The sequence below is a fragment of the Aythya ferina genome (assembly GCF_964211825.1).
Source record: "Aythya ferina genome assembly, chromosome: 3".
Classification (NCBI taxonomy): domain Eukaryota; kingdom Metazoa; phylum Chordata; class Aves; order Anseriformes; family Anatidae; genus Aythya; species Aythya ferina.
This window is the reverse complement of record NC_140298.1, coordinates 48,138,677-48,164,540: the sequence shown is the minus strand read 5'-3', so window position 1 is coordinate 48,164,540 and position 25,864 is coordinate 48,138,677. Positions and strand designations below refer to the sequence as shown.

Genomic DNA, 25,864 nt, shown 5'->3' with positions numbered 1-25,864 from the left:
AAACTCATCTCTCAGGAAATCTGCAATTATCCAAGTATGAAGGGTCAGCTTCTCTTCCTGTTATTCTGAAAGTGTAAGCTAAACTCTCAAACACATTCAAGCTATAAAAATTAGTGTCTTCTACAGTCCTTTGGACTTTTTCAGGACAAACACCCAGATGTCTTCAGTCTGTTGAAGAGCAGTTCACAAGTAAACCACTGAACTACTGTGATTGAAGGCTAAATTCCCATGCATATCAAAATGTGAGAGAAGCTGGAGGCATTATTTCACCATTTTACCCAACCTTCTTCTTCAGATCTTTTTTCTTTTGTTCCTTGAATAGTCATCAACATGTCTTAATGCATGTCTCAATTGGTTGGAGGCTTAAAAGTGACTGACCAACCCAGTCAAGGGTTGATATACCCACATCAAGTGATTATTATCGGACAAACCACTATAGGCAGAAGCACTTTCAGTCAGAACGAATATCCTTCATTTCCAAAGACAAAGTCACAGCTCTCACTGACCCCAGGTGAGACAAAAATGTACCTTCACTTCAGCAGGACATAGTAGTGAAAGACTGCCCATATTCTGTCACTGTTTCAGTATGTGTATTTTACATCGACACTGGGCAACTTTTTCTATATGAAAAGAAGTCTGCTTTGAAAGATCATTCCTAGTTGCTTTTAGAGCCAATTAATTTCTAAGCAAGATTTTTTCATTATCTCTTGCCCTTCGGTATTACTAACTGGAACGAGCCTCCATGCACCGTCATCTCCATGTAATTTAAAAATTAAATATATTTCAGCAGAAGAAGTAGTAAGAGATAAGGGAGAAAAACACCTATAGTAAGAAAGCTCATGCTGAACTTAATTATGGCAACTCAAAGAATCATGTGGTATAATTTCACTGTAAGCTGTTCCTGGAGAAGAATTCAATGCCTGCCTCAAGCATATCAAGCTCCACTTGTTCTGAAGATTTTGAGACTGTTTAGATATGGAGTTGGCAATCTGCTGTTAGAGAAACAGAGCAAAGACTTGAGGGGACAAATCTCAGATGTTGCAGCTTGAACTTCAGTCAACACTGAAAACAGAAATGAAGGAGCTGTTGTGACTTTCAGTCATGTCCTTTGTGCTAGACTCTTGCACTTCTGCTAGTAAAGGACCACAAAAAAGTTCTTGATACACTGTTGGTTCATGTTTATTTTATGCTCCTACTAAGAGGAGAATTTACATTTAAATTTAAATTTTAAAAAAGCTCTTCAGGAAACCACTGCAAATTCAATTACCTCTTGAAAGTAAAAATCTGATTTATCTAGGATGATTTTGATTCACTTCTCTGGTAAAGGCTGGTTGGAATAAACTTATAGGTAGTGGAATAAGGTTAGCTTCACCCACTAGACCAGGGTATAAGGCAGTCTAGCTGTATTATCTGATAAACTTTTGACAATTTTTAAAAAGAATGTGGGGATGTGGATGACCTTTTGTCAGTAAGGCTCTCTCCTCCAGGGTGCTGCACAGATCTCTGCCACTTGTTCTGTGCACATACAGTATTATAGAAGAAATCATTTCTCATCTCAGTCTATTAATCAGTAGTCTGTATAACTTTAAAGGAAAGGAAATCAGAGGAATCTACTTTTAAAACATATCAGAGGTGAAAAAGAAGCAATATGTTCCTAGGAAAAGCACTGTAAGAAGGGTCACTGTACCTGGCTTCCGATACAAACTCAGTGAATGATCTCTTGTGTAACCTCTAGCTGATGTGTCACCTCTGCTGCTCTTCCCTTCTTTTGCCACTCAAACGGTAAGCCCAAAGGGACAGATGTTGCCTCTTACTAAGAAATATAACTAACATCTAAGTCAATGCAGTATATTCAAACTACCATAACATGAATAATAAAGAACTGTGGTTGTATGAATGTGAACAGGACGAAGGGAAACCTCTCACTAAAAGTGCAATGCAGACATATCAGGAATTTGCCTTAGATAAGATAAAAGCAACAGCACATCATTTTCATACAATATTACTTTTGTGAAAAGCTCAAAATTAAATTTAAATATTCTTTCATTGCTTCTAAGAACTTTAGAGTATCTTAAAAGGAACAATAAATAGTTAAGGAAAGATGGTCATCTCACTATCTCATTGTATAATCTTTCATAGTTTGCTCTTTTTTTGCTCATCTTTCTGCCTCATCTTGGAAATATTAATTTCAGTCATAATGCTGATATGGCAGAATCCTCCCCACCCATATACAAAGAAGGATCTGTTTTCTGGTGAGACATTTTCAGTGATCAGTCTGTGAGTTTAGCTTGAACTGACAGAGTAGAAGCCCTCTGTATATCAGCAACAGATCACAAAATTCTCACTTTGCCTGATGATTTTATTTACAGAAACAGTAAATACTTATTCTGCCCATAATACACAGGGAAGATATGGTCAGAATTAATGAGTAGGCTGAACATCTAAATTATTTTTATATAGGGAAATGATCTAAGTTTCACTGTTCATCAAACAAATGCATGAATGTATTAGGTTGTATAATCTACTTTTTATGAAAAGCTTTCCAGGAATGAGAGGATAAAAAGGTTCTGCTTTTCTACAGTGATGCCCTTTACCATGGCAGTCCTTGCATTCCCTCTGCAGAAGGAGTAACCAGCTTACACTGAGGACAATGACATGAGGACAAGTAGGCATACAAGCCCTCCTTAGACTAGACAGTAGAATTCAGCCAGATCCATGGGAAATTAATGACAGAAAACATCAAGGAAGGAAAAAAAAAAAAAAAAAAAAAAAAAAAAGAAAAAAGTCAGTTATTTCCAAATGCCCTTCCAAAAGATGCTCAGGTATCCCTTTAAGAACATGAATAGAGAACATGGTTGCATTCCTGCATTTTCCCTATCATGGGCAATGCTGGAAAAAGAAAAACACAACTAGAGCTGTCACCACAAACACTCTGAAAACTGTAATTGCTTGTTTATTAATTCCTTGGAGTGGAAAAAGCCTCTTCTAAGTTGTACAATATGTAAAGAATAAAAAGCATTTTTCCAGCCTCCTACGCCTGCTTCTGTATGCTCAGATATTTCATGCAAACAAGAAATTACAAAAAGTTTATAGCTGTCAGGAATTTAGCATAATGTGTCTGCTTTCAATCTCTCATATTTTATTATTCTAATAATAAAATGCCATTTCCTACATTACTTGAAATACTTTTTAAGCAGGAGAACACAGATTGCAGAAACTGTTCCTGTATCAAGGCTTCATACCAGGTAAATTTTGCTTCTTGTGCTGACTGCTGCACTCTGATTTTAGACCCACTGTCTACCTCCTCACCTCCTTCACTGAGAAGGCTCTGTTTGTAGATCACTGACTGCCACTTTAAAATCCCTTGCACAGGAACACACACACCTTCCTAAATGTATTAGGGATTTTGTCTATAGCAAAAAAGACTCAAACACACTAGTTGGAGCAATCAAATCAAATGTGGCTTTCCTCCTTCCTTTTACTTGCAAACTTTGCTTTGACTATCTGTTTATTCTCCCCTTTTCTTTTTGGGTACTACAATTTTGAAAGATGATTCAGAGATTCATCACTGCTTTAATGTCCTCCACAGGAATAGAAACATCCCTGTTAATATACAAATAGAATCTAATGGGGATAAAAAAAATAATCTTAAAACATATGCCTCTTTTATCCTTCCCCAGCAACTTTCTTCCAATGGAATGTGTCTCTTTAAACATTTTGTTATACTTTAAAGCTATTGGTGGTAATTTTACTCATTTAATTATATATATGTGGTAAAATGAGATTACTTCCAGATACAATAGTGCTTTACAGTCATCAGGAGATCTGCAACTTTTATCCAGATTCATTTAAAATACATAATGCATATGATTACTCATAAGAAATAAACTGATGCAAAGACATTTTTGTAAAGTGCCTACAGCAGTGCAAAACCTTGCCTTTCCTTGGCCTCGCCAACTTTCCTTCTCCCAGAGATCCATGGAAGTTTATTTTACCCTGGGGACTAAGACCCCTAATGCCATAATGCTATTTTAAAAATGAAACAGTGATCATAAGAACAGTATATGTAATACAATGGGGTAATACATTGTATGTTTGTATACAATTCCTGCTTCGAGGCAATACTATGAGATTCTTTGCCCTGCACAGTAACTAAATAACCATAAATGATCTTTCATGCATATGCAAATCTGTTCCTCTAAGCACCTTATTAATTATTTCAAAGATACTTGGAGGTCACAACTCATGGAAATTTCTATGCATGAAGCCTCATTAATACAAGACACCACACAGTGAGATGGGATAGATTTTTGTTGGCATTTAACAAGGGCAGAGAGAGTATAATCTGTAACGTTTACTTTTTTATTCTAATGACCGATGAAATAGAGCCAGCTTCTATCCATAAATCCTTTCTCTGAGCTGATACAGTGGGTTTGAACCATGGGGCTGCTACCACAATTTTCTGAGCAACTAATCCTATCAATGCACCAGAGTTACTGTGCTCAGAGCTGTAGTTCTCCCATGCTGGCTGTTCTCAGCTGGAGTAGCACTGCTGGGCACTAGATTAGCAGCTAAACACTAAGGAATTAAGAATTTTGTTCTTTGTCCAAAAATCTCAGCAATGACACATTTTGTATAGGAATGTAGCAACGTTATGGCATTATCAAGGTGATATACCATAGCTCATCAGATGGGATAGCCTTCTGAACACCTATTATCTTCTACATGATTAAGGTGAATAAGAGAAAAAAGAAAAAAAAAAAAAAAAGAAAAAAAAAGAGAGAAAAGCAAGGATAGAACCCCACAGAATACCTGAACACAATTACAAAATGCACCTTCTGGCATATATGCGCCAGGAAGCAAGATATTAAATGTACTTGAGAAGCACTATTTAAGTGCAATCCCTAAATCGTTTCCAGCACAAGTTTACATACATATGTGATAACACTGATCTTGTCTGTCATAGTGACCCTTTGCTGTAGCAGCTGTTGTTTATTTTTATTCTGGTGTGTGTGTGGTGCTTTCACCTCTAGATTGATCCAATAAAAGATATAAAAATCTTGCTATGTTGGTACATTCCCTTGATAAAAATTGGGAACAGTGAGTCAAATGTTAATGGAAACTGCAGGCTATGTTCATTATGTTATCTCTATTTTTCAAAAACACTAGAATGAACACAACTAATTGGAAGTGCAAAAAATTTAAATAAGCTTAATTACAAAACTAAACCTTCTACAGTTCTAGGGCAATGTGTGCACATATGCCTTGAAAAAATGGGCTAGATTTTAAGTAAATTAATTATTATATGAAAACGGAAAACTGTAATGACTTTTACAACATACAAACCCAGAATACTAGTATTTTCTGTTCAAGGCACCACGAATACCACTTCGACATTAGTTTGTGATGTTTAAAAATATATGAATTAATACAGACTAGGATTTTGATTGGTCTGTGTCACCTGGTTGCCTACTGCAACATAAAGCTCATTACAGTAAACACAACTCTGTTTTGTATTCCTTTTACAAGCAGGCTTAAATCAAGATCCAACCTTTCAATAAAGCTCATATCAAATATATTTCGCTTTGAGTCAAGCACTGTTAGAGATAACATGTATTAAACCAACATTGCCACAATAAGAAAGAAAAGTAATTTCTTAGCAATGTCCCATGGTATTCATTCCTATCAAGAGGAAATAATTTTAGGCTTCACTGAGGTAATTAGAGCAGGCTGTGTCAAACACTGCTTTATCTTCCTCACATGTAAATACAAACTGCAAATTGCAGTTACAAAAACAAAGATTGTGAACTGTAGATTGCAAACATGCAATCTTACACTATTCGGTAGGAGTGCCATGATAGGTAGAAAAGAAAATCACATGATACTGTTCTGAATATTTCTTAATTGAATACACTAGTGATGAAAGCTGCTGAATCCATAGCTATGAAGGAGGGTAAACTGATTTGTGGAGCAGTAAGAGCACTGGGACTGGTAGCACAAGCTTTCTTCTTCACAGGTGTGGTGGAACTCAGCCTCCCATCTTTCTCACATGACAAAAGATAACTTTGTCATCAGTTCCTAACTCAAATAAAACCTAACTCTAGAAACAACCAAACCTCTTGCACACCAGCAAGTCGGGTTAAAGGTAGCTACAAAAAGGAAGCAGTAAAGTCATAACAGCACCAATCAGACTCTTCAGGCTGCAATGCAGTCTGAAAGATAATGCTTAGAAATACTTTTACTGATGCAGACCTGATAACACAACAAAGAGAACTGACAGAGGTAGCAATCAATTTTAGGTTTAGATGGAATAATATTTAAAACTGCTGAGTTTTCACAGATTGTGACTGAGAACCTCTGTAACACAAAGTGTGTCAGCACAACATTATGTCAATGCTTCTTAGAGATCAGCAGGCTGGCTCTGGTGCAAGCAGGTATGCCTGGACAGTACCAAAAACACTGTGCAGCAATGCTAGCATTTGCCTGGACAGTCCACATCAGTTTACCAACAGTGTCAAAAAGCCTGTCCTATATGCTATATTGACACAACTATATTTCTTTTCCTTCAGCATTACAATTCTCTGACTCAAGAATCTCTGTACTACATTGCACTGGAGCACAACTCATTGGCATAGGGCAGCACCTCATCAGGCAGTTTTCAAAGTAATATTCATACTAGCTAGAGAATGGAGACAAAATGTATAGCACTTGTATTATTCTTATTCTTGCTACAATTACTACAACAACTACCACTATGACAACTACTTTATTATTCTATTTATATTATTTGGAAAACAGCTTTTTCATTTGGGGAGTTCTGAAATGTGAAGATAAGCAATACTTTAGCTTTTCCATGCTCAGTTATTTTAATACAAAGTATAACATATCTGAGACTAGGTTGGCAGCTGAACCCTATCTACGGTACCAACTTAGTGACCACACTGACCACATGATGCTACAGTAATGGTGAATGAAAGAGCACTGGGTAGAAAGTTCTTGTTAGGTTCTCCATTACAAGTTTTCTTACACAATACTAAAAATCAACACACATCAGTGTGTACATGCAGTAGCAGAGCAAGCTGCATTTGAGGAGGGATGGAAGTAAATCTGGCAAGTAAACAGCACATAAACAGTAATTCTAGTGAAATGTGATTTGATGACCACTGATACATGTAGATCACTCCTGACGTTATTAATAATAAATAATTTTAATGGCTCTTATTAGTATACTTACAACATCCTTAAGGCATGCTCTCACTATGAGTAAATGCCACTCCTAAGAAATACTGACAATTTTTCTCCCATGTAGTGATTTGAAAGTTACCTGTCAGCTATTCAGGCATCCAGGCAGTTGTCACTATGCAGCTTCTAATATGTTGGAAAATGATTCTTATAGCACTACATAGAACTTGTTGCAAATATATATGTATGTAAGAAAATATAGCAACAGGAAAAATAAATTCTAATATACTTCTTCAAAGTAAAATTTTTGAGAGTTTAGCAGTCCATGAGCCAATGTAATGGAATCATTTCTCAAAACACATCTTCCAGATTCATAGTCTTTGTTTATTTATGCCAAACATTTCCTATTCAGTGAAAACAGGTTATCTACCACCTTTAATGGGTGATCTACATTTTGTTCAATGCAGTGACAATTAGTAGCAATAACTACATCAACAGGAAGGCTATTGGAAATTCCTATTGCAGTCTTTTTTTTTTTTTTTTTTTTTTTTTTTTTTTTTTTTTCGGTAGCTCTTGAAGACAGGCCAAGAGAGTTAACATCTTATTTCACTCAGAAGTGGCAATGTGCAGGTCAAGGATTTTTTTATTTTTATTTTTTAAACCGGTAGTGTAATGCTATCTTCTGTTAGCACTTCACAATTATAAAACACTTACATATATATAAAATATCTGCATTTGCTTTTAAAAGAAATGCCCTTTGGAATCCAGTTAATATTCCAGTTCACATGCTCAGCAAGAACCATTTCAATATTCAAATATTTCCTCCATGAAATGAAACAATTCCTTTGGAAAGTGTAACTCCGTAGGTATACTGAAATTAATTGGCAATTAAAAAAAGAAGATCAAAATCATATATCTATATATATGATTTTTTTTTTTGAAAAGAAAACCCACTAAGACATACCTACACAAGGGAGGGAGTAGCCAAGCTCCAGGTCATGGATGAATTGACGGTCATTCAGCATAGTCACACAGTACAAATGGAAACAGTCTAGGCAAATGACATGGCGATGCATGCACTGGAACACAAGCACAGGACTCCTGTTAAAAACAAAACAGTGAAAATGAATGAGTACTTTACCATGTATACTGTGGACCAAACTCCACAAAAATCCTCATATTAAACTTTGAATTTTGTAATAATTTTTCCTTAGTAGTAGACAAGACTAGTGTCTACATAAAGCCATAATTTCGCCTGGCATACTGCAGCACTTTTAAACAGAGATGGCTTCTAACATGAAACAGTTGTAAGGTACAGGAAACAAGTTTTTACTGAAACTTGAAACTGGCACTGTTTACTGTACTAAAAACTGGAACCTAAACCAAGGAAAATATGTTAGGAACGTATCCTTTGTATGAGGTGAGGTAAGATCATATATGGTAAAACATCAAATAGAAGCTAGGTGGGATTAGATAGAAATGTGACCAGCCAAAGGTAAACTGGATTTTGTGAAGACCACCCTGTGCCTTCAGCCTCTCAAATCAGCCACTGGAACTGCACAGAGAGAGCACTTCTTTACTGAAAATGAGCAAAATAATTCAGCTTCTGGAGAGAGGTATGGGATTCAATTGGGAACAAGATGTCAAAACTTCAGTGCTGTATATAAGTATCTATCTGCATGCTAAGTGAGAAATTCCCACTATAGTAAATGCACTCAATGGAGCCTGAAGCTGATCAGCCACCAGCTATCTGCTTTGGGCTGAAATGAATCACCCACTTGGCTCTGCTGTCTGATGAAAAATCCACTGATGATAATGCGAGCAAACACCCACCACACATGCAGACGCCTACACGGAAACAACTAAATATGGGTATCCCAAGCTTGACAGGATGCTGCTTGCGGAAATGCAGAAAAAGAACACTTGGGACAACTGAGGAAAAACAGTTTTACTCCTGAGCTTGAAACTCCCCAGCAGTGGCCTCAACAAGGAGGGGCAGTGGCTTACAAAATCCTTCTCCGAATGAGTATACATGTATAGTGAACAATATAGTAAATATTACATGCAGAAAATAGTGATAAGCCTATGGTTTTCTATATGTTAACTTCAGCTAACTGTGGGTACACATACTTTACCTGTCAATTCCAAAGTTGGAAGGCCAGGCTAGATGAGGCTTTGGGGAACCTGATCTAGTGGGTGGTGTCCCTGCCCATGGCAGGGAGTTTGGAACTACATGTAGATGGTCTTCAAGGTCCCTTCCAACCCAAACCATTCTGTGATTCTATGATTCTGTGAAAGTAATGACTATAACCTCTTTGATAAAGTCATGTGCTCTGTGCTGCACTATACCACTTGCCTACCCCTTCCTTGAGGAGTTGAGGAGTACTACCAACCTCAAGCATCAAAGATGGAAAAATAGAAAAAGAGATGCATTAAGCTGAAAAGAGTGGTGAGATTCTCATCCAAATGCTGAAATAATATACCAATATTTTTTTTCCTCCTGTGGGCAAACATGGGTAAAAACGACTTAAATCTCAGAATCACAGAATCATCTAGGTTGGAAGATCATCTACTCTAACCTCTGACACTAACAAGTCTTCCCCTAAACCATATCACTAAGATCTACACCTAAACGTCTTTTTTTTTTCTTTTTTTTTTTTTTTTTCTTTTTTCCCCCAGCAACTAGGAGGAAAGAGAATTATATAGAAATATAAAATCCAGAATTCTCACATATTCACCATACTCTGTGAGACAGGTATTAAAATACATCAAATTCAGCAGAACTTGTGATAAAATCATTACAGTTAGCAATACTGTTACAGCTTCTGTAAATCCTGCTAGCCGATGCTTTGAAAAACCACTGAAACACTAAATCACCAAGCCCTCAATGTGGGAATACAAGCACAAAATGTAATCAATAATAATTTCAGATACTGTATATACGCATTTAATCTTCCATGAAAATATGCTTTAGAGTTGGACATAGTATAGAATTCATGGCAGTGTGTGTTGGTATCTCTAAAAATATAATCTCTATATTTTAAGGATTTTGTTGAATAAAGAAGCTTAAAAACTGAATTAAATAAAACCTCCCCATTACTAATCCTTATTAGTTGCCCACTTGCTGTTCTGAATGTAACAAATAATATTTTTAAAGACAGCTGTAAGGCAAAATGAGAAGTTGATCTGTATCATTTTAGCTCTAAATGGTCCCAAAATCATTAAAGAAAAACCTGGAGGAGCAGTTATTTTGTCCTTACTGTGCAGAAGTCCCCATGGCTCATCAGTCAATGTAATCTTAAGAAAAACAACTCAAAGATTTCTTCCAAAAACAATCAAACTTGCTTATAGCTTTAAAGGATCTCTCTCCTTTAGGGTTAATTGCTCATTTTTATTGCTGTGCTATCTATCTTTTTAGCTTCACTGGAAGCTCCTTGTACCTAAAGTTGTACTTCTCTGACCTTCATTTTGAAGACAAAATATAACTTTTGTGTGAGGAGCGATTCAGTGGTTGAGTATTGCTGAAAAAAACAGGCCAAAAATGAAAATGGTGTTATTAAAACTTCCACCTAAACTTGTAGGAAACCAAGACTAATAGCACTCCATTATGCAAATGAGCTACCACTATTAGTTACTAACATAAATTATTTTGTGATATCAATTTTGCTTCTTAATGTATTACAATTCTTTGAAATCAAACCATATTCTCCACAAGGAGCATGGCCATACAGGTACACATTTAAACTGTATCTTTAGGAAAAAACATTAATGTTAAATTGTACTATATCTGAACATTATCAGACTTGCAAGCAATGCGTATAAACTACATATAAATCTGAGTTCTGCCTGTATCATGAAACACAACCTTAGCTATCAAAACTAAGTCTGTTAATTTTGCAGCTCATGGTATCTGTGTCATAAGGCTTTCAGAAATATAATCTGTATGCAATGCAGATTTATCCAAATTAATTTGGCATTAGAACAGTCACTACATTGCAGCATTTGCAGATCTTGTTTCAAAAGAAAGCACTTTTAAAAGAGATATGAACTTTTGTTCCTGAGATCAGTAAAGACCAAAATGTAGAGATTATATTCATAACGCTGGGGTGGAGCTAGTAAATACTTATTTAGGATAACCCCAAGAGTTATTAATAGAAGCCTTGCTTGAACCAAACACAATGTATTTTAGAAAGGAATATTATGAAAGTAAAAAAATTTGCTAGATAGTGTAACAAGGGCCCTTGCTCAATCTAACATAACAGCCTAGTAATGTAAATCTGATGTATATTTTAAAAGGTATTTCATAGGTTCCATTTACATAATGTGTTTGGCTGAATTAGAGGCTTCATGAGAATAATATATAAGAAAAATGTTTCTCACAGCAAGGGATAAATTGGTCTTTTTTGTTCGCCAATTAGGAATGTAACCACTTTTAAAAATTGAAAATCCACCATTACAATGCATCACAGAAAATTTCCATAATAAGTCACTTGCTCCTATGCTCTGATTCCTTTTCATTAGAATTTTATCAGCATGAATTTACTTAAATGAAAAAGAAAGGAGAACCTAAATGTTTCTGCTTCATGTTATTACTGTCGGATAACTGTGGCACAACAACAGGACGGATGGAAACACTGTCTGGTCTGCACGCTCTTTCCTTTTTCTCCTAACTGAGAAACAGAAAAAGCACAGATAATTCTCAGATACACTACAATAGTGCACTGGCTAAATAAAGATATGAAGACTTGATCTTGTTTAGATAAGAATCCCACTGGGAAATGAATTGTTCTAGTATATCCCAAAATCTCATGACTGCTATTAATATACTGGGAATGAGTCCAGTGGCTATGAACATGAGGGGCTACTTAGCATCAGGAATTATTTGCATTATATGATAGTGGATTAACTGACGTATCTTTCAGTGCCTACCTAAGAACAACTTGGTAGGCATTTGTCCCCCTCTTGGTCTTTACCCTTCCAATTTTGAAAAAAAGCTTGAATGACTAACAGTTAAACAGTATACCACATACATCACTCCATTATTTTTCAGAAAATGTGAGTAGCCGCAGTCTGAAGCACTTTGGAGTGAGAACTATAGCTAATCCTGTATAAATCTGTGAAAAACATGCCGGACAAATCTGTGAAACCCCCTCGAGGTCATTTCTAGGTGACAGTTGGATTTTTCTCACCTCAGTCTGAAAATCTTAACCAAATAATAATCAAAAACCTTAGCAGATGTCTATAAGACTGCCTTGTTGGGAATTCAGTCAGTGAAGCAAAAATAGCCATTTGGGATTCATTTCTGTGCAGCAAATAAATCTGAATGCACACAGCTATATCACAGCCTTTAACCCCACCTTTGAGTGCTATATTTATCATAACACACTTGTGCATTTCTAATACATTTTTTCATGTTGGCAATTTTCCTGTACTTCAAAAAGCTTTCTATATAAGTACCATGAAATCATTTTCATTTATAAATGGATCTCTTTGCTATTCCAAAATGAATTTTTGTTAACTTACAGGTCAGATCGATAAGCACCATTCAAGAAAAGATGAATCACTGAATAAAATGTGTAAAAAGTGAAATTATGGGAAATGCAAACTTAGACTACGTAAACACTACAGGCACTCTCATACTTCATAAACAATCGAAGTAATTAAACAGAAATACTATCCTTGAGTAGCACTCAATCAGTTTTTGTCTCTACCCTTGTAACAGACCAAAATTACAATGCCTAAAGAAGCCACTTCATTCATCCATCACATGTGTAGGAAGAGTAAAGTCGTCTAATTCATACAAAGCTGTTGCCACATCTGGTTTTCCTTTCTATTGCATAGAGTCCACTGTCCTATTTAAGACTATTGAAGGAATTGCTTCCTGTTTATCATGCTTTACATGCATGGTTTTCTTACCGTGAAAAATACTTCCAAGTATTTCCAGTTAGAGTAGATCATTAAATTCTATTAGAAACATACTACAATTTATACAAAATATAAATAAATATAGAAAATTACCACAGTGATTTCTGTTTTAGAATGCAGGCAGTTTGCAGGGAAGAACAGCAACCAATTCTGCCTTTTAATGAGAAATATGCTATTATAGACTGACCACAGTGTATATGCTATATACAGACTAACCCCTGCAACTGCAGAGAGTAACCCGTAAGTAACAATGAAGACTCCTAAATACTTAGGCAAGGGCTATGTACTTGAAATGGGTATCATGACCTCACAAGAGAAAGGAATCAATGATAAAGAATACCACAGAGAAGAACCCATTTTTCATAGACTTTTAGGAACGCAGAAATATACATCCCTGTTTTTCTCCTCATGGTTCATGAAAAATAAATCTTTACACAGACTGTGTCAATTAAACAAAACAGAATATATAAATACAGTATTCTCAAAAAGCTAACATATTAAATCCATTAAAACAACAAAAATATTCTAGTTTTGTGTCTTTGATCGCTTGCCACACAACACATCAAAGGTCGTAAAGTGAAGGTTACAAACAGCATGAGACATCACTGCTCGAGCTTAGATTTTCTGGCTGTGCTTCTGTATAAAAATGTATTCTGACCCACAGCTGTTAACTTAAAGGGGCATTGGCAAGTGAAATCTGACCTACTTTCTCCTTTCTTGTGTAATTTTCTTCTAAAATGTGCTTTCATGTTTCTTATTTCTGTTGGAAAGCAGTGCCAAACAGCCAGAACCCAGGGACAGTCTGAGAGTAATAAACCAGAACACGGGAGGACAGGCACACTAACAATTAGCACACATGAAGGCAAGTGCTCCTTTCAGAAGTGTTTCTGTTAACTCTTAAATTTCTTCTCATACTATGGAAATGACACGCATTATTGCCTGTAAAATCTGCCACCACTGTGCCTGGGAACAGCATCTGCCACCCCATGACACAGGCAAGGGAACTGTTACATGTACTGGCATACTTACATTAGTGCCCTGCATTAAACAGAGCTGTGCCCGCTTGCTCAGACACCCCCTGTCTGAACTCCATGTTGAGACAAAGAACAGACACTGATTAGGCTGCAGAAGAAACTTTTCCTGTAATCTATCAGCCTAGTTGTCTATAGAGCTCTGTGCACAGCAAATAACTGATAAATCAGTCATGCTTTGAAAGGAGATCAGTAGAACCTGCTTATTTTCCTTCATTGTACTTTTAAAACCTTATTAATGCACTGCTGGGGAGAGAAGGAAAAGACTTCAGTAAAGGAAGCCAAAGATGACAAATGTGACCCACGGAGGCAGCTCATACTTCCCTAACCCAAACCCTGAGGCCCGTTGACAGTGGGACTATGAGAACAACCCCCAGGACCAGGACACTGTAAGTGTGCAATGTCTTTGTTTTCCACAGAGCATGGAGGGCTTTGCATGGTTCTGCAGAGCTCAGGAGCCCTTGGGCATTTGCTCTGCTCCTCCCAACAAGCCCTTGGAAGTTCAAGGACTGCCCTGGCATCAGGCTCACCATGTTTTTTAACACATACTGTAACTGCACTTAGTAGAACACCAGAAATAAGACCAAAATCATCAGTAGGATCACAGTGGAAACGGCAGAGAAGCATCCTTACATGTTAGCTCACAAAGTCTGCAGCCTGCAGAGCACCAACGTACTGTGAACTGATTCCTCCGTACTCTCTTTTGCATCTTTTCCACCTCCTACAACCTATGTAACTTGTAGCTTTACCTTTTGCTAACAAAGAGAGGCAGATGCTTTGTTCACCCTCCCCAGTTTTCAGCAGGATTACAGGAAAGGCAAAACTGTACATTGCAGGCAATCCACATGCTCCCTTTTGCTCAAAGAGCCTCCCTTTCACAGGCCCTTGACTTTGTGAACACAGACATTCAGCTTTGACAGACTAGACACATACATGTATGGCCAGAAATTAGTCTGGTTTGGTTTTCAGAAAAAAATAAAATTAAAACAAACAAGGAAACACCGAGTAACTGATGAGGCTGGGAGAATGAAGGGATATCACAATAAGAGGAGGAAGGAAGGGCTAACCCCACCTACACAAGCAGCACGTCCACAAATTAAAGACAAATAAATGAAATGCTCAGAATAACTCTGTGCCCCACTGGCCTCTTATTTCCCTGCCTGGTTTCTGAGGATCCCATCAATTTCTTCCAGTGATTTAAACCTTATTTAGTCTTACTCGCTACATCTATACTAGTTAAATAAACAGTGTCAGCAAATGTTCTTATGCCACTGGAATGCAATCTTCTGTGATGTTAAATTGTTGGAGGGGGCCCTGGCATGGCTTTAGGCTTGCAAAATAGCAATGTTCCAAACAGTTCCTGGGCTTAGTTCAGGAGTTAGCATGTACTGTCTCCAATGAGCAGCAGCAATTAGCATGTGGAGAGTTTAATAGTACAGATTTTGGCAGAAGCTTATTCTGGGACTCTGCTTTTAATACCGGAGCTTACTGAATTACTCTGTTTTCTTATTCTTAGGCTCACACCTCCATTCCCCAAACCAAAACTTTGGAGACAGCCTGTGAAAATTATGTTTTCTGTAAATACATAGAATTAAAGTTTCCTAACATTCAAAGCAAAGCAGAATCATGACCTCCTTTTGCTTTCTTGTGAATGTTGAAATCCCTGTAAAGACACAGGAGGAAAAGAATACTGGAAATCATCTTAAGGGATGCTGTCATATGCATAATCCGTTTCGATCCCTTGGACTCCAGGAGGGACTAACATTGTTGTATACAGCATGTTTCCACTGTGAAAATTTCAGTTTTTCCTTCCCAGTTAACTTTGAAAATAAACCATGGTACACTAACTTTGAGACCGTGCCTTCTTAACATGTATAGAAGAAAAGAAGACTTTAAAACAAGGTAAGGTAGAGAATGGGGGAAGGTGAGAGATAAAAGAAATATGTAACATGAAGCAGGAGATACAAGCTCTAAATTAAGTGCATTTGCTCCTAGAGAATTATCTTTCACCACGTTAACATTATGTTTTATGCTTTTTCTCATCTTTCTTTTCCAATATGAATATTCAATTTAAATGTTCATCCAAACAATAACTTGAGGCTGCTTCCCAATAAATGAGTCTTCAGTCTCAAACAAAGATATGATTATTATCTTATAAACAAAAACACCCTGAAGTTACTGTTTTAATAGAGAGATTTCTTTATAGAAAGCAATTTTTTCAACTCCTTGATATCATTATATTTTACAGATAATATTTTACCCTTTCCTCCTCAAGGCAAATACCTTTGCATAAGTGTCAAGGTGCAGTTACCTGAGAACACCTTCTGCATCAGCACCTCTATTCAAAGGGAAGAAGAATGAGCCTTGGGCTAGCAAATCTCATTGTACATACTCTGACTTGGTAGATTGTAAGCATGGAAAACGGTTAAATTCCTTTAATAGTCTGAAGAAAATAGTTTGCAACGTCCACCAGCAAGTTTTACTAGCAGTGAGAATGGCTTATGTCGTTCTTCTTATGTTGTTTTTTCATTTTTTACCATCACTAGCATAAGAATATTCATAATGTGATTTCTTTAATGATAGAGGAAGGGAGAGAAAAGGAAGGGAGGAGTGGAGAGGAGAGGAATAAAAAAAAAAAAAAAAAAAAAAACACAAAGAAATTAAGTAGTAAAAATGGACAAGTCATTACAAAGTTTAGGAAGTATCACTTCTCCATTTGTAAATGCACCAATATTCAGGAACAGTTTGCAGAAAATTATAAAGATTTACTGAAAAAGATTCTGGCAATTCTCCAAATAATTTTATGTGTCTCTTTCCTGTTTAATCTCAGCATACGTTTTCATTAGGTTTGTATTGTTTATTTGGAGGCTGACTGGTCCTCTTAGTGTCTGTTTTTTTTCAAAGAATTACAGGAATACTAAGGAATAATCTTCCCCCATTCATCCATCTGATCTAATAATCTGTGTAAAACTTAGAAAGACTGACATTCACCAAAGTAATGACTTTTCATTTCCATAGAACCACTTGTATTAAAAGCATGGCCAGCAGGTTGAGGGAAGTGATGGTCCCCCCTCAACTCTGCTCTTATGAGACCCCACTAGGAGCTCTGTGTTCAGCTCTGAGGCCACCAGTACATATAGGACATGGAAGTATTAGAACACATCCAGAGGAAGATCAAGGGGCTGGAGCGCCTCTCCTATTAAGACAGGCTGATTGTTCAGCCTGGAGAAGAGAAGGCTCTGGGGAGACTTTATAGAGGTCTTCCAGTGAATAAAGAGGGCCTACAGGAAAACTGGGGAAGGACTCTTTGTCAGGGAGTGTAGGGATAGGACAAGGAGTAATGTCTTTAAACTGAAAGAGGGTAGGTTTAGATTAGATATTAGGAAGAAATTCTTTACTGTGAGGGTGGTGAGGAACAGCTTGACCAGAGAAGCTGTGGATGCCCCATCCCTGGAAATGCTCAAGGACAGGCTGGATGGGGCTTTGGGAAACCTGATCTCATGGGTGGTGCCCCTGCCCATGGCAGAGGGTTGGAACTGGATGGTATTTAAGGTCCATTCCAACCCAAACCATTCTGAGATTTTATGATTCAGTTCTAGATCTTGATGTCCAAATGATGTGCAGAGTACAGTCAAGACAATAAAATACTAGCATCTGTAAGATATATCTATCTCCTAAATGTACTGAGTACTGTAGTAATGGAAGCAAGAGCATTCACATCATTTTAGAATACCATCTCTGAAAATCCTGTGGAAGCTGTTTGTGGTGCTAACATGGAATGCCTTCTGAAAAGAAGATATATTGGAAGTGAAAAAAATGTGGTGGCCATTTTCTCTGTTCTTCAGGTAGACCTAATTTCTATTTAATGAAATAGTGATATCATATTCATATATGTCCCAGAACTTCCTGGAAAAAGACTGTGCATGAAAGGACATATATCTTGAGAACTCTCATTAATACTTCATTTTTGGCCATCTTTTCTTTGTTTTCATGAGGCAGTTTACTTTTCAGCTCACACTGAGCTAGCTATTGTGGACTAACAAATAAGGAAGGAAGGAAATACGGGCTTCTGACCTTACCCTTTCCTTGTCCCGATTCAAGCATTTGCTCAGAGTATGCAGCAAGCAAGCTCTGTAGCTTCCTCAGTGCGGATATAACAGCTATAATTGTCAACACTAATTAATAGTTTTGACTTCTCATATTTATCTACAGCTTTCCCAGCATACATAGATCATTCCCACTGAGGCTATTGATATTCACTCTTCTCGTATATTCTTTCTGTGTGTAAAAGGAATTAACCTGTCCTCAAGAGAAAAGACAGGTTACAAGTAGAAACCTGGTCTGTATCCCAGTAATTTCTAAGAAAAACTAAGACAAATATATTTACAAATCTTGAGAAATATTATCAGACACTTATTAAGGTAAGTTTTCCTCCACCTTCTATTTCCTTTTGACAGATCTGTCAGCACATGACACTTACTGCATATGATCTAGGGTTTGGATTACAGTTTATCTAACTGGAAAAAATAGTAGGTGTAAGAAGAGCTGCTCAGGAGTTTTGGGAACTGGTAAAGCCAGTGAATCTCACTGCTATGCTCTGCCTGACCTGATTTAGAGTTCAGATTCCAAGAGAGCAAAAATTCATCAGCCAAGTTAAAGCTGAAAGAGCAATATGGCGCTGTTTTTAAGATGCTTATGCTACGAACTATGTCAAGCAGTTACATCTTCAGCTGCACAGGTGAAGTCAGCTGCAAAGCTGACTCTGCCTCATCCCACCTTTGTGGCAACTTCATAACCCCCTGGCAGACTGGGAAGGAAAAGGGAAAAAGGAATCAAAACAAATAGACTCCTTGAAATGACAGCTACAGCTATGAAAACTAGGAATACTCAGCAATGCAAGAATATGAAGAATTCATATCACTTCCTGAAATTGCCAAAATCTGTGAGCATGACTGATCCGCAAAAGAAGGTTCAGGCCAATTCTTATGAAAACCGGTTCACACACTCCCAGTGATATGATGCATCAATTATGTTTCCTATTCTCTCGTACATTATCTTGCCTCATGGTGATCTATTCACTCGTGTTATTTGTCAGGTTTGCCTTCTTCTAAACAACAGTTATGAAAGAGAGCAGCCCTTGAACCCTAGCCTGCGTTATTAAAGTGTGAGATAGTGACATTTCCTTGTCTTATGGCATCAGAAAATCTGCAGACTGCTACTGCTTCAAATCACCATGCTGTATGTGATCATCTGTGTGCTGAAGCAGTGCAGGTTTTATAAATAGTGCCTACACAGGGTTTCAGTGTACTTGCGCAAAAGACCTTTTATTTGAGAGCTGGCCTCACTACAGACAGCCTTGTTACAAGGGGTGAAGTTTATCGGATTAGAAGCAACACTGTTAGTATTCAGGACACATTTCCAAGTGCACATGACATGTCAGCTGCTTACATATCTTCCAATTCTGCTTCACATATTCCTTTTAAAGTTAAACATGAAGTGACAGAAGTGCAGAAATATCTGTGTCCTGCACTCTGTGAACACAACAGCTCAAAAAAAAGCACCTTGACATGTCAGCTGACAACAGCATAAAAAAATCCCTGACCTCTGTTGAAGCGTTCTGATTTTCCAAACATCAACTACTTAGAGAGGAGGACTGAAAATACATAATCATGAACTCTACAATTAAATATATATAAAGAAAGCACGAGGAATCTAGTTTGTATGCCCCCAGATGCACTCTCAGTCTTCACTCCTTTTCCTGTATCTGTACAGCAACTACCTATTCTACCTTACAAAGGCATCCCACAGAGATCTAAAAATAGGGCTAGTTAGTTGTTTATTTCATGTACTTGTGGCTATTTTCTTTTAAAAAATATTTTCCTGCATCTTGCGTTGACAGATACAATGCCTTGAGCAGATAGTTCTTCCATCATTTAAATAAACAGAGCACTCTGCAGCACTACCTTTTCCTCCAAAATTAATTCCCTATGACTTTGTTCTCTTTCTGTCCTTAAGATTCCTCCTTTGACATCTCTCTTACTCTACCCTCAGGTGTTGCCAAATTAAGACCAACTTGGTCACCATGGGTTCCTGTAAGGACAAATTTTGTTGAATCTAATTCAACAAAAGAGGATGACCCTCCCATGAAACATTTTTCCTATTAATCTTATCCTGCACACTGCATTTATAGACTACAGTTTCTAGGAATACAAAGGAAATAGGTATAGATTCATTTATGCTAAACACAACACGATGCACATTGTCAACAGTTTTCTTCTTAGCACTATTCACATCTTTATTTTACATTAAATTAAGTACCAAGAAACTTTTGAGCTTTTAATATCCAATGTTTGACAAGTTATATGGTGAAATAAGACCTGCAATTTAACTAATAGTTGGATGTTGGGGCTGGTCTAAATAATGGTTTAAATACACGTTTTCAAAGGGTGGAAAAAAATGTTGCAGCTTTTTAAAAGCCACACATGCCACTGCATGACCTTAACATCTTGCACATGCAGTGAATTTCATGGCATACATTCGTTGTGTACCTTGAAAGGTGAAGAGTTTCAGCAACCTTGTCAAGATTCTTATCTGTACTCAAAGGATGAGGCCTCATTTTAATCTTGCTTAGTTCTGCATTAATCAGAACTGGCTACACTGAGGACAGTAAAACTGGTCAACTGTGAAACCAGTGGGAGATCAATATTTTGTGGCAAACTCTTTTGTGAGTGCTTTTCAGATAATGGGTCACGATGCCTAGAGAGGTCACAAAGAACAATCAGAAAACTGCAGCAAAAATGTCACCTCAATTATAAGGCTAAGAAAATAAAATTACTGTAACACTTTTAAGGAGGCCAAAACCTTCACATTTAGGTGAGCCAGAAATATGTCCTTGCTACAACGAAAGCTAATGGTATCTTGGGCTGCATTAGGAGGAGTATCACTAGCAGGTCAAGGGAAATGATCCTTTCCTTTTATGTAGGATGGGTGAGGCCAAACCTGGAGTGCTGCATCCAGTTCTGGGCTCCCCAGTACAAGAGAGACAGGGCCATATTGGAAAGAGTCCCGTGAAGGGCCTGGAATATGATGAAGGGACTAGAGCACCTCTCCCAGGAGGAAAGACTGAGAGCTGGGGCTTTTCAGCCTAGAGAAGAGAAGGTTCAGGGGGAACCTTATCAATTAATACCTGAAGGGAGGATGTAGAGATGGAGCCAGGCTCTTTTCAGTGGTGACCAGTGCCAGGATGAGAGGCAACGGGTGCAAAAGGAAACACAGGACCTTCAATCTGAACATAAGGAGAAACCTTTTTTTACTGCCTGGGCAACGGAGAGCTGGCAGAGGTTACCCAGAGAGCTTGTGCAGTCTCCCACCTTGGAGAACCTCAAAAACCACCTGGATGTGGTCCTGGGCAACCTGCTGTAGGTGGCCCCACTTAAGCAGGGAAGCTTGGACCAGATGACCATCAGAGGTCCCCTCCAATCTCAACCAAACTATGACTCTGTGAATGAGATATTAGTATTTAATAGAACAAGTAAAAAAAGCAAATCTAAAAACTACTGTATTTCATAAATGTAATGCAGAGTTGTCTCATTCAGTCTATAAAAGGTGACTAACACTAGCTAACTAACTAAATACAAATCGACAGAACAATGTGCATGAGTGGTTCTGGGCAATGTATTTTTAAGCAGGAAAAAAGTTATGGGAGAGCTTTATTTTATTTTGTTCATGTTGAGGGTCATATATATTAACTTCAGCAAGCACAGTATCCTTTCCCTCCCATGAGAAACAAAACTGCTTGCAGGGCTCCTCTGTACCCTTGTTTAATCTGTGACACTGCAATTGGAATTTGTCACTCTAGGAGCTACATCTGATGTTACAGCCTGAAGCAGAGCTAAACCAAAATAAACAATCTGCTCCATTCTGCTTAGACTAATACGACAGTGATGTAAACCCCAGCACAGCAGAAAATGCATAAATGGGTTGCCACACAGCACATGCACACATAAAAGGAGAAACAGAGCTCAGAAGTTTTATTACTAATACACTTTGGGTGAAAGAAGCCTTGCTTGGGCTTTGGTATTGCTAGGCGACAGTCTATTTTTTATTTTTTTTATTTTTTTTTAGCATTAATGTGAAAATATGCTTATTATTTCAAAGTAGCCTAAAAAAAAATAAAAATCAGTCAAGTGTTTGCGGCACCACTACTTGTGCAAAATTATTAAACTGGGAGAGCTGAACAGGATTATTTTACCATAAGCATCCCACAGTGACACAACTGTGCAAATATTTGTCCCAATAACTTCTGTTTGAATACAGTATTCATCCCTCCCTCTCTGTCTGTTTCTCTCTCTGGTTTTTGATTTAGGGTCTCTGGAGCTTTGCCAATGCCAGGCTGTTCATTCCAGTTGCACATACAGGCTCAGTTATGCAAATAGTCACGTTGAAGTCCTAATCTGGTTATTTCTTCTACTAGGGATCACTTGATCAGAATGATGATGGGGAAAAAGTACTGCACATAATTCTGTTAAATTCGTCAGCTGAAATGGCTGACATTAAATCTAGCCTTACATGCAGTTATTTTTCCTTTTCACTCTCCCCAAGCCCTGCAAGGGCAACTGGATGAGCAAGTCGTGTTTTCTAAAAAGATACAAAGAGGTTACCTTGTTCAAATAATTTTATTTCAGGAAAAAATAAAAAAAAAGAAAAAGAAAAAAAAAGAAAAAGAGGATGGAGTTAAAAGGAATGCAACAAGGTCACTTCAATAACAACAGAATATTTTCTTTTCTCCTAACTACCTTATTATTTATATATTTTCAAATTCAAAGATGCATTTTCACATAAAGCATTTTTATATAAAAGGACAGAAAAAACACCATCATCAACAAAAACAAAAAATTATGTGAATTAGGCAGGTCATGAAAGTCAAGGGCCTAAGAGCAAAAAACCTCTCTCCATGTCAGGCACAATTTATTTGGCCCCAGTGCAAGCTTTCCCAAATCACCCTGCCCGTGACCTCAGCCTGCATCTGTACAATTCTTTCTCCAAAGGAAGAGAGGTTATCTGGTCTGAATGAGGGCTCAGGTTCTGCATCTTGTCTCATCAGATGTCCCTACAACAGCTAAAATTAAAATTAATCCTAGCAAAGACACTTAAAAAGCAGTGGCTGGCTGCCTGCATTTTGCAGAGAAGCAGCAGGCTTTTTACAAACACGCTGCTCTGCCTTCGTGCTCCTGTCTTGCTGACAGCCCAAGCTGCGAACGACTTGTTTTCCTTGTTTCTGCAGAGCGTGTTGGACGCTGGCAAGGCAGGACTCATCCCTTGCTCATTACTTTTGACTGCACTACAGCACCACAGCATTGCAATATTAACAAGTCTGGAATTCATTTTGATTTTTCAAAGTCATCCTTTAAACAGCAGCTTCTTTTTCCCCACCACATCCTACCAATAAATGCATCACTGTCTGCATGTACTTATTTCTATTTCCAAGTTGTATCTCAGACTGGATCTGGGTATTTCCCAAAGCCTCCCTTCCCCCTCTATCCAGGCTCTAGACAACTGAAATATTCAGATCTACCCCTAGATGGGGATACTGTCCACGAATCACTGCATTGATATTGCAAATTCAATTCTCTGAGGACAAGAAGCTGAAATTAAATACTGACTATTTATTAATCTCCAGCCCATTTATTAACCCCCTCATCCTTTATACACACTTCTCTGGCTTTGGCTGGCACATGCCAGTAATCATACACAAACCTTTAACTCTTTCTCATCCCCTTTCTATCCCACAATAAGAGCTATTTTCAAATTACATACATCTGGACAGGAAAAGGATGAGCTAAACAATGCTCGGAGAAAACTATGGATGCTTGCTAGGTTAGCAGCAGCCAGCAGCTGATGTGCTGACAATTCTGCCATGAGGTCCTACACTGAGATACTTTGGTAAGATATAATCATGTCAAGAACACCTTGGGGACATACACTAATTTTTCTGGGTACCTCATATTATACATACATGTAAATATCTTTCACTTTCACTGCCATGCCAGTTATCTCCTTCTTATTATTTCCTGTTTCAGTTTCACATTTTTCTTATGTGGTTACAACTGATGACCATTTTAATCAAGAGCCAAAGCACATCCCTAAAGAATCTATTCAATATCCAAATAAAATAATTTCATGAATTCTTCATGATTTTTGCAAGAAACCCAGAGTGATTTCACATAACAGAAAGGACAGTGATGATACAAACAGATCAAACAAATTTGCCTATTTACAGGTCCCTTTCCACTCGCTTGCTTTGGGAACCTCTTCCTTGTCCTTGTTGACTTGCATCTCTTGTGGGCATTCCCACTTGCACTGAGACTGCAACTCACTGTCATGTGAGTCAGAAATATCTTATATCCACTATGCACAAAGGTAAATGGATAAAGACAGGAAGCAGAGAACTCAATCCTCTGTGATTGCTGCTATCTGCCAAGCTGACTATCATGTGATTTCACTCTAACTTGGAGCCAGAGAGATTCTGCTGTTTGCTCCCTTGATCTACTTCTAGAAAGTTTGTATGTTCACCTCCATGTATAAGAAATGTATAGAAGAGGTATTAGTGCTACTGTATGAAAAGATGAAATAATTCTACACTAAGTTAAAAAAAATGAATAAATAAAAAATAAAAAGGAATAAAGAACACACATAGTGGAACAAAGCAGACAGTCAAACACAAGTAGACAGAATAATTATAGATGTCTGAATAAGACTCCAGATGGCATTTTGGGCATCACAGTTAATAAGCAGGCTGTTTCAGGGGACCAGCATGTTAGCACATTATTGCAACAACTGGAAACCAGCAGCTGAAGCATGTCTATCTGATTATCCAGGGAGCAGGCTACATGAAGCAGCCAAATCTGAGAAAAATACAGCGTCTGGATGCTTACTGGTACGGCATGTTCAGGGATCCATTTTTCTTAATAACAGTAAGGACATGCTTAAAAGAAACTACCATAGCCATAACTAACAGTCGCTTCATCAGGAAGTGCTCTTAGCCCAGTTACTCTGGCCTAAAGTCTGGGCATTTAGGAAAGGTATCATTTACGCATGAATTACCATATCCATATATTGAAATTATTTTTTTTTACATTCTGGTCAGATGAAAATGGTGCTGGTTCCTATGTTTATCTGTCTAAACTTATTTTAGTAAAAGGAACAATAATAACTGAAGGGGAGTATACACTAAGATTCCCTTTTATTCCCCTTTTCACCATTGGAATCTGTGAACTCCTTTTGCAGTTGCAAGTGTTCAAGTCGAATGTTAAATTGTCTGCCAAAATAAGCTTGGTATCTTGTCAGTTATCTCTTCTAATGAAATACATCATCTTCAGTACAGCAAAGAGTCCCATTGCTGATATGCAGCCCTCAGAAAATGTGTTTCATGGATGGAAGGTCTGATATTTCCATCAAGCAAAATCTGAGAGAGACCCTGAGCAAACCCATCCCAAGGTAATCTCTAACTTGATTTTAAAACAGTAATTTTTCGAAAACATAATATATGATATTCTATCAAATGATAAAAATAATATGTCTTCTTACTTTCAATTTCAAATCAAGGTTACATTATAGAGCTCCTACAGATATGCCATCAGAGACAACCTCCACAGCTTCACCTCTGGAATTTGAAGTTTTAGTGTTGAGTGAGCTCATTCTTTTTCTTTGATTTCTGTCTTTAGGTT

At 37.5% G+C, this 25,864-nt stretch overlaps 1 protein-coding gene across 4 annotated transcripts in view; it reads right to left on the bottom strand.

Moving 5' to 3' along the window:
- Nucleotides 1-25,864, bottom strand: part of PRKN (parkin RBR E3 ubiquitin protein ligase) — a 779,628-nt gene that overhangs the window by 293,539 nt on the left and 460,225 nt on the right. For all 4 annotated transcript variants that reach the window (XM_084514657.1, XM_084514659.1, XM_084514660.1 and 1 more), the window contains exon 7: nt 8,147-8,283. In XM_084514657.1, coding sequence (XP_084370783.1) covers nt 8,147-8,283 — 137 coding nt within the window. The remainder of the gene's footprint in view (nt 1-8,146; nt 8,284-25,864) is intronic.